A 10,311-nucleotide genomic window follows, 5' to 3' on the forward strand; every position below is an offset into this window, starting at 1 on the left:
TTATACAAACAAGAAAACAAAATTAAAGTGGCAAACTTCTTTAATAACTCTCTCCAGTTTAAAAAATGGTAAAAGCTATAGTTTTTAGAGTTTCAGTAATGGTAAAATCCAAATAATTATTTTATGTTTTAAAACAATTTCAATTTAGTGGAGGAACCATTTTATCATGCAATCTTAGATAAGACCTAAGCAAAGTATTTTGTCAGAAAATGTAGTTATTGTACTCACATTCTAGTCAGTATTTATCATCCTTTAGAAATTTCCAACTATTTATACCTAATAATTCTCATCAGACTGCCTCTGTAGGAGATATCTTCTATCATTTTTTATGTTAATTTATAACATAACATGTAGTTACCATGTTCTTTCAGCTGCATGGATTCAAAATTTAATTAAGAAAAGAATGTATTAAGAAAAGAATGGGGCCGCACTTGGGCCGTCCTGGGCGCGCCGCCTCTTCTGTCGCTGCCCCGCGTTCGCTCGCTGCTCGCCGGTCGCGGCGGGCGCCCCTCGCAGGAGCCCTCCGCTCGGCGGGCACCGATGCCCAGGCTGCACGACCACTTCTGGAGCTGCCCCTGCGCCGGCGCCGCGAGGTACCCGAGCCCCCCGAGAGCCCGCGCCGCGAAGCCGGCCGCCGAGCCCGGAGACATGAGCGCCGCCGCGGCCCAGGCCGCGGGCGCAGACCCCTCGCCAAGGGGCCCGCGGGCCGGGGCGAGCGGCCGCGCCAGCAGCTGGCACCATTACCTGGTGCAGAGGAGCCTCGTGCTCTTCTCGGTCGGGGTCGTGCTGGCCCTGGTGCTCAACCTGCTGCAGATCCAGAGGAATGTCACTCTATTCCCTGACGAAGTGATTGCCACCATCTTCTCCTCCGCCTGGTGGGTGCCCCCGTGTTGCGGGACGGCGGCGGCGGTTGTTGGCTTACTCTACCCTTGTATTGACAGTCACCTGGGAGAGCCCCACAAGTTCAAAAGAGAGTGGGCGAGCGTCATGCGCTGCATTGCCGTCTTCGTTGGCATCAACCACGCCACTGCTAAGTTGGATTTTGCCAATAATGTCCAGCTGTCCCTGACCTTGGCAGCTCTGTCCCTGGGCCTCTGGTGGACATTTGATCGTTCCAGAAGTGGCCTGGGACTGGGGATCACCATAGCCTTTCTAGCGACTCTGATCACTCAGTTTCTCGTGTATAATGGTGTCTACCAGTACACATCCCCAGATTTCCTCTATATTCGTTCGTGGCTCCCATGTATATTTTTCTCAGGAGTCGTCACCGTGGGAAACATAGGACGACAGTTGGCTATGAGTGTTCCTGAAAAGCCACATAGTGATTGAGCCTTCAAACCCACTGATTCCGAAGAAGAAGCAAGATCTGGGAAGAAAGCTGTGATAGTGGTTGTGATGAAGATGTTTTTTCCTAAATACTCTATTTAGATTGGGCTGAGGACAAATGACTCCTGGAAGCTATGTTCACCTGGTCTAGAATAGCAAACTGGAGACGATGACTACTGACCTGGAAGTCTTACCTTGACCCAGCACACCCACACCTGTCTGCTGCGGGGCGTTTCCTGGCGGCTTGTGGGACTCCAGGCTGGGCCGTTTTCCCAAGCATTAGGTTCATTCCTGCTTTAAAAAACAAGTTGCCATATTTCAAAGCCTTGAGCTACCCCTTGATTACCCACTGTCAGTTTGTGTCTGTGCCCAAAGGAAACAGGTTGACGGTGCTTGACGGATGAGGTGTGGTAGAACAGGAGTGTTCATCCAGAAGGTTTTAAAATGGGGTTGTGTTTAAGAGAAAGGAGAAAAAAAAACCAGAAAAGCAAAAGTAGGGCGGTGGCTGCTGAGTGGCTGGCGCCAGTGGCACCCGGGCTGGCTCGCGTCCAGCGCTGCAGTGGCCACCACGTGGTCACACACCTCCGCCTGTCACCAGAGAGCGGATTGTGCTTTTCATTCTGCCGGCAGAACCCCGTGTAGACAATCTTCCTGAGAGCACATGGCAGTGAGAGGGCATGACTCCACACTGTGACATGGGACATGTCACTATGTTCACCGAGTTGGTCCCCAAACCCGAATCCTCTAGGAGTGAACACCTGTCTGCCACGTATTTCAATCTTAGCCAAAATTGTTTGTGTCTGTGTTACTCCAGAGTAGTGAGAACTGTTCTCCGCAGCCCTATGGAACTTGCAATCTGTGATTACCTTGTGGAAGAGCGCGTCACCCCGCTGCACGCGTGGCGTTCTGGATGCTCGGCGACGCTGGAGCACGGTGTGTTCGTGTAGTGGCATAGACCATATCAGACCTGATTTGCAAGTACTGGGTCTCAAACTTCAAGTGCAATGTATATGAAAAACCAATCTGAGCCTTGTATCCTCTTAAATATTTATTTTTTTTTTTAATGTGGGATGTTGGAGAGACGGGTTCTCCATTCATTTCAGCGCTGCGCCGCCGCCTCGCTCAGCAGCGCTCCCCAGCGCGAAGTCTGTTCACCCAGACCCTCCACTGGGCCCTTGTCCTCTGACATACTCCAATTTTGTGGGTTTAGTAATTTTTACTTACAAATTTACCTTTTTGTATTTTGCAACCTGAGTGTTTTGGTTTGTTTGAGTTCTGTGGTAGTGAGTGGCTGCAAGAAGCCACAGCAGGAGGGGCGCGGGCTCATAACCCCGGACGGGCATCTTGGTTTCATTTATGTGCTGATCCTCGTGGGCTTGTTCTGTTTATTTTATTTTGAGGAAAATGGGAGTAAATTCTAGGTTTCTGAAGCTAATTTGTTTTAGAGGAATTTTGTTTAAAAGAAAATGGACCATTCTGAACTTTGGAATGATCCCTTATCATTTTATGAAAATGAAAGCAAATAATTAGTTATGTGAAAACATTTTTCAATGAAGATGTCAGCATTTTATGCAAACCAGAGTTACTAGATGAAAGCAGTAAGTGAATCTTTAAAATATACTTGATCATGCACAAACAAGTATTTTTTCTCTTAATCTGGAAATAAATCTATCTCTTAGAAATGATGTAGCCAAAAAATGTGAATCTGAAGAATTTTTTTGCCAATAGTTTATAGCAGATATATTGAACCAAAGTGATTTGAATTTGTAAAAATGTAAAATAGTATGAACACAATTTGCACTATGCCATATTTGAACATCTAGTGAGATTCACATTCATACTGTTTTCAACATTGTGTTCCTTTTACATTCATTTTTTACTTTTATTAAAGGTTCAAAAAAAAAGAAAAGAATGTATGTTATTTTATTGAATGTCTTATGTAGTAGAAAATAATTCTTAGCACTTCACATCTATTAGTTTATTGAATATTCATTATTCAATAATTAATTCTATTGATTCTATTGTATGTTCTTATATTTCAATTCTACAAATGAGGAAACTGAGACACAGAGATGTCAAGTACTGAGAAGACTCATTTGGAAGTGTGCAGACTTTTGTTTATAGCCAATGGAGTCTAAAAGAGAAGCTTTACCCTCTAACTGGACAAGATCAAGACTCTGACAAAATATATGAGGGAAAAATTTTAAATATAAGACTTCAGGCAATAAAGGACAATGATTTCTCATGGGGGGGAAATCATGAAGTAAATTCCACTAATTGACACAACTTTCTGCCTTGAGAGAGTATAGAGACCAGAATAATGAAGCAGAAAACCAGGAGGAGGACTTAATTAAAGAGTTAAGTGTGTGAGTCCAGAGAGATGAACTAGTGCTCTCAGTGCAGTTTTACAGAGAACATAGATGCATAGAGAGAAAATGCTGGAAATATGGAGGCTCTTGCATGAACATACAGCTGACCAATGACCAGTACATGCATATGATGGAATGAACTAAGATCAGGGAAGAAATACTTGACACTATTAGAGTTAATAGTGCCCAAGTTCACACACAGCCAGAAATAGAGTCTCATCCCACCAGCCAGTCAAGCAAACCTCATAAATGGCACAGTCAAGATAAGATGAGGTTCTTGTCTAGGGCAGGAAAACTAAAGGCACAGAAAAACCTCACCAATCAAAACAAGTTTTAACACAATATTTTTTAAAAAATAAATATTAATGAAAAGTCATGATAAACTAATTAAGAACATTTTAAATACAGTTAGAATCAGCTTAAGTACTACAGAGTTATATTGTAGCCTGAAACAAAAGGAAAAAGCAGTGATATTGATGAGTTTCATGTTATAAATTAAAGGGTGTTGTGTTAATATCAGCTCATAGTCTGAGCAGTGAACATTATTCTGAACCCACCTAAGAAAATCAAGCAAGACCCAGAAAAATCATAGTATTTCCAAGCAACATAACTGAATTCAGAGGTAGTGCAAAACTACACATATGGATAAGAAAATATTCCTATCCCTAAAAATATGTAATTCATGATTCTTGGTGTTCAATTAAGAATCACCAGGTATGTAAAGAATCAGGAAAATAAAATCTCTCATGAAAGAAATAACCCAATCAATTGAAATTTACTTACACCTATGCTGGAATTAACAGTCAAGTACACTAGGTATGTATTCCTCTAGCCCTTAGTACAAAAGGTAAATGAAAGCACAATAGATATAAAAAAGACCCAAATAAAATTTCTAGAGTTAAATCTACCATGAAAGGTGTGAAAAATAAATTGAATAGGCTTAACTGCTTATTCAATATTGTTGAAGAAAAGTTTAGTAAACTTGAAGACATAAGAATTGAACATATCCGACAGGCAAACCTAAGGGAAAATTTATAACAGTAAATGCTTGTATTAGCAATAAAAACCAAAAAAAGTCTCTAATGTCCTCTTCTTAAGGAAACAACAAATTTCAAAAGTAAATCAAACCAAAAATCAGTAGAAAAAAGGAAAATAATAGAAAGATAAATCAATAAAATAAAAATACAATAAAGAAAATTTAATAAAATATAAAACCAATGATGATACGCAAACTTATAAACCTCTATGAAATGATCAAGAAAAAGAACCACTACAAATTACCAGTAGTAACAGTGACTATGGTAATATGATAAGTTTTATGCACATTAAGTGTTAATGTAAGGGAATATCATGAACACTTTTATGCCAAAGAATTTGACAAACACAATAGAAAAATTTCTTCAAAAACACAAACCAATAAAGCTGGCTTAATAAGAAATATAAAACTTGAAAAATCTTATAATTTTGAAAGGAAATGAATCTATAATGAAAGTTTATCTCGCAAAGATTCTAGTCCATACATTTTCATTGGTGGATTCTACCAGTTAAGGAAAAAAACATAATAATAATATCAAATCTACAGAAGTTCATTCTATTGAGGTTAGGATTACTCTACTGTGAAATCCATCAAAGATGGAAAAATAGTTAACTTTATGAATTAAATTTTAGTAGGTCAAATCCAAAAATATGCAAAAATATTAACACATTATAACCAAGTGAGGTTTATCAAAATTCATGGATTTAATATTCAAAAGTTATTCAAGGTAATTCACCTTATTAACAGAAAATTTTAAAAGATCATCTCAGTATACACATTCCCCCCAAATTTGATAAAATACACTATATGTTTCTAATAAAAAATTAGTAAATGAATAAGAGGACACTTCAACTTAATCAAAGAATGCAATAATAATAACATGACCTTTATTATAGTAAGTATGAAAAACTGATTTTCTCCTAAGGTGAGTAACTAGATAAGGACTCATACTCACCACCGTACTGGGGGTTCTACCCAGTTAAATGGGGCAGGATAAATAAAAAGCATATAGGTTGGAAAGAGAGAGAGAGAGAGAGAGAGAGAGAGAGAGAGAGAGAGAGAGGAAAGAAGGAAGTAAGAAAAAAAAGGGAACTATTTTTGAACAACATGATTGTATATTAAATCTGCTTTTATCTACAAAACATTGTACAACTAATAAGTGAGTTTATGAAGGTTGGAAGATATATGCTATGGTTTAGATATAAGGTGGCCCCCCAAAAGCTCATGTTTGAGAAAATACAAGAATTTTCAGACATGAAATGCTTGAGTTATGAAATCCTTACCTAATCATTGGACGACTCCACGGATATGAATTAACAAGATGGTAACTGTAGGTAGGTAGGGTGTGTCTGGAGGGGATAAGTCACTGGAGGTGTGGCTTTTGGATGTATATTTTGTCCCTGGTGAGCACAGCTCTCTCTGCCTCATGATTGCCACATCTTGAGCTGTTATTTTCTTTCACACCCTATGCCATGATATTCTGCCTCACCTTTGGCCCAGAGCAATGGAATCAGCAGTTTATGAACTGAGATCCTTGAAAACATGAGTAATGTTATTATTCTTGGCAGGTCTTTTGGTCACAGTGATGAAAAAATGTACTAAAATAATGCAATATCAAGATATAAAAATGAACTATTATTCCATATGCTAAGAATGAAAAATAAAAAATTGAAATTAAAAATAATACTATTTGTATTAGCATTAAAAGTATGAAATGCTTGAGGATAAATCTAACAAAAAATGTAATTCTTTTACACTCCAAATTACAAAACAATATTGAGAGAAATTTTTAAAGTCCTAAGAAAAGATGTATTTTGCTCAATCTCAAAATTAACATAAAAATGGTCGCTATATATTGTATCCAATATAGAACATATATTTATAGATGCAAAAAAAATTTCTCTCAAACTCCCATCAGTTTACTTTGTGAAAACTAATCAACTGATTTTAAAATTCATGTTTAAATGCAATTGATCTAATAGAGTCAAACAACTTTTCATAAGAGAAGTATAGGGCTGAGGTTGTGGCTCAGTGCTAGAGTACTTTCCTGTCATGTGCGAGGCACTGGGTTCAATTCTCAGCATCATATAAAAATAATAAATTAAATAAAGGTCCATCAAAAACTAAAACTTAAAGTCTCCTAAGACTAATAGTACCTCAGTTAGAAGGCTGTATCTAGTGGGAGCATTCTTGCTGGGGGGCTAGGGGAACAGGACTCTACAGAGTCCTAAGGTGGTGCAGGGTATCCCATGGCAATATACGGCAAGCTTTCTTGAGAGTTCACTTTTATAATAAAATCAATCAATCAATAATTCATTAATCTATGAATGGATTCATCTATTTTTGAGGGTAGAACTCTCATGACTCAATTACTTCCCAAAGTTTCCATTTCTCAAGTCATTTACATAAGATCCTGGAATAGTTTCCAATTTTGGAGATAGATTCAAATCATAGTATTTAGTCTGTTGAATGACAGATGAATTCTTTTGTTCACTTAGGAGTGGTTCCTGAATTCCCAGTTTAAAGGCTGAACTAGTATTTTAAAAATTGTATGCATAAAATTGTCTTTAAATTCCACTGCCTGAAATGTTTGAATTCTACATACATAACTAATTGTAACTGAGATATTGATATTTAATGAGACAAACTGTATTCTGCTACCTGTGAGTCAAAACAGGCTGGTCAAGACATTGAAATGAATAAGAACTTAATCAGTTAAAAATGATACATGAAAAATTTAATTTTACCAAGAATATTATTTTTAAAAGAGAACGATTGAGTACTTTATATATTAAAAAAAATTAGTTTGTGATTATCCATAATGTCCAACCTATTTGAGATTGCTAGGGTATTTTCTCATCTGGATGACGTTAGCCCAGTCTTCTTGTTTTGCAATGGATCTAGATTCGGTTGTAAACCTGGAAAATGATACTGTCTTCCGTGTTTGTGCTTAATTGAGTGATGACCGCTACTTATTTAGCCATTGACTTATTGATAGATTGCTTTTTTTTTTTTTTTAACCTAATGGCTCATCAAAGTGTAGAGTAAATATTTACAAGTTATTAATTTTTTAAATCCCATTTTAATAAAAATTAAAAAGATGAAATCTTTATAGTAAATATATTGACATGAAGAATAGTCACATAAATAATTAGGGGTTGTAGCAAATAGTTGATCTTTCATCTATTATCTCCATGTTATTTTTTCATTGATTTGGTGAATTCACTTGGTGTGCTCAATTCCAGTACATTAATTTATGTATTTTAGGGGGACAAATGACAATAGACCAAGGAACTAAATTGGGCAGAGCTGCAAAATGCAGTTGGAATAAGTTCCATTGGTTCATCTAAATATGTATTAATAAAATACCACTGTTCCAGGAGCAATGAACCCCCTAATAATGAATGACAACAGGAATAAAATTGGAAAAGCATTTTCAAATATTTATGTTTCTGATAAAAATGATACTTTTTCTTAGGAATTCTTATATTATGAATAAAACTTGTCACATTTACAATGACTCAATAAATGGAATAAAATTGAATAATTTTATCTCTTTGTAGGTATTTATCTCTATATATGGATATATAGTTTGAATATATATTCATATATATGTACATATATATAATATATATATAAGCATTAACAAAGGTATCTACATGGATACATATGGTTAGTTTATGGGAAATTTTTCAAAAGATTTTTAAAAAAATCAATTAGTATAATTTTCTACTTTTTCATGAAATTTTTGTGAAATGAATCCAATCCGCCGCCGGCGGCGGCGGCGCTCTCAGGACGCGGACCCCCGGAAGGCGGCCCCCGCCCAGCCGCCCCGGCAGCGCCGCCGCCAACTCCCGGCTCGGAGCCCCTCACAGCCCCGAGCCGGGGGCGGCCGGCCGGCTCATCGCGCCGCCGCTCGTGGAGAAAAAGCCCGTGGAGAAAAACCTCGGCCGCCCGCCGCGCCGCCGCCCACCCCGGGCTCGGATTCCCTCACAGCCCCGAGCCGGGGGCGGCCGGCCGGCTCATCCCGCCGCCGCCCGTGGCAGCCAGCCACCGCTTGAGACCCCGGAGCGCGCCGCCGCGCGGCATCGTCACTGCAGGGGGCTACCCGCCGGGCCGCGTCCGTGCGCGCCGCCGCTGCCCCAGGAGATTTTGAACTCTTGAAACAAGAGTTCATTAAAATTCCTATTTCTTTGTTCTCCATAGTGATAGTTATATGTGAGACTCAGGAACTGAAGCACAGGAAAGGTGAGGACACACTATTTGTATAATTATTTGCATTTCTGCACATAAGCTATATGTCCTCCTTCATACACACGCACACACACACACATGCACACACATCACTCACAGACACACACACACACACATATATATATATATATAACATTTTAATAACTTATGGATATTTATTTTATATCTTGGGGTATAATCCAATATAACTTTGTTTGGGATTTACTCAAGTTGTTCAAGCTCTGGTCATTGGGATTTTTTTGTTTTGGCTCCTGTGTCCTTCAGACATGCCCTTCCATTTTTTTAAGTATCATTTTATATTTTGTCACCTTAAAATTCTTCAGACTCGCGACTCGTGTGGTATATTTCCTCCCTGAGCCCTAGAATCAGCCCTTTCTTTAAGGAGAAAGATCTAATAGTAATTCCCCAAAATTTTACAATGATCAGGTGGATGCATTGATCTATACCATTGCTGAAAGGAATTAATTATATTTTTGAAAGTCTAGAGAGTCTAAGTTCCCCAACCACTGACAACTATTACTTTTGCTGCAATTTAGAAAAAGCAGTGTGAATATGTATGTATTTATTTTATTCCCTGCTTATTCATTCTTACTAATATCATTTTCCTCATCTTCATTTTTTAAATTTTATTCAAAGTGCCTCATTTTTTCTATTTCATAAAAAGTACAGAAAGTGCTTTAAAGTCTTTCGTATAAATGGAATTGTTTACTGTGCTCAAATTTTGTGTCAAAGATGTTGGTACAGTGCTGCAATTTTCATACTCTAGAAATGCAAATGGCTTGGTTTAAGGCATATTACATTTGCTTTTCAAATAGGTGCCCACTATTCAAACAGAATTGAGCTAGAGTGTATTAGAAATCTAAGGATTACAGACAAGATTTTTTTACCATTTTAATATTAAATGCAATTATGGCAAGCAGTATACATAAAATGCCATCTAACATTTCATCCCAACATGAAAAAATATTTCAGTGATACGTTGCAACTTCCTACAATGTTCTACATCCACAACAACCTCATTTCTCCTGGCAGCTTATCAAGGTTTTATTCAAATGAATCAACCACATTTCACATTACAACAGAAGACAAGGACAATACTCTTTATTTCAAATTCAAAGACCACTTTAAAGTCACAATTGGTATATATTTACAAATTTTTCCTAAAGTGATCATTTTCTTTTTATCAAAGAATTTATGAGAGCTATTAATGCCTACAGGCGAATGACTTCATTCCCCAGCAGTAAAATGTGAGTGAAGTCAAGAAAATAAGGTGCCCTTGATCTTCTAGAATTGAACCAGTATATCTGAAGCACTACACACTTAGCT

The 10,311-nt window shown here is 37.9% G+C and overlaps 1 protein-coding gene across 2 annotated transcripts; it reads left to right on the top strand.

Annotated features, from left to right (window-relative positions):
* Window positions 1–429: 429 nt before the first annotated feature.
* LOC124984978 (insulin-induced gene 1 protein-like) lies at window positions 430–1,795 on the top strand. 2 transcript variants are annotated; one of them, XM_047553228.1, is made up of 2 exons: window positions 430–907; window positions 1,200–1,282. In XM_047553228.1, the coding sequence occupies exons 1-2, from the start codon at window positions 541–543 to the stop codon at window positions 1,280–1,282; spliced, it is 450 nt and encodes a 149-aa protein (XP_047409184.1). In that variant the 5' UTR covers window positions 430–540. The 2 variants fall into 2 exon arrangements, with proteins under 2 accessions (XP_047409184.1, XP_047409183.1); XM_047553227.1 differs by having other exon boundaries at window positions 430–1,795.
* Window positions 1,796–10,311: the final 8,516 nt, after the last annotated feature.

Source organism: Sciurus carolinensis, chromosome 5, assembly GCF_902686445.1.
Source record: "Sciurus carolinensis chromosome 5, mSciCar1.2, whole genome shotgun sequence".
In the NCBI taxonomy this organism is placed as follows: domain Eukaryota; kingdom Metazoa; phylum Chordata; class Mammalia; order Rodentia; family Sciuridae; genus Sciurus; species Sciurus carolinensis.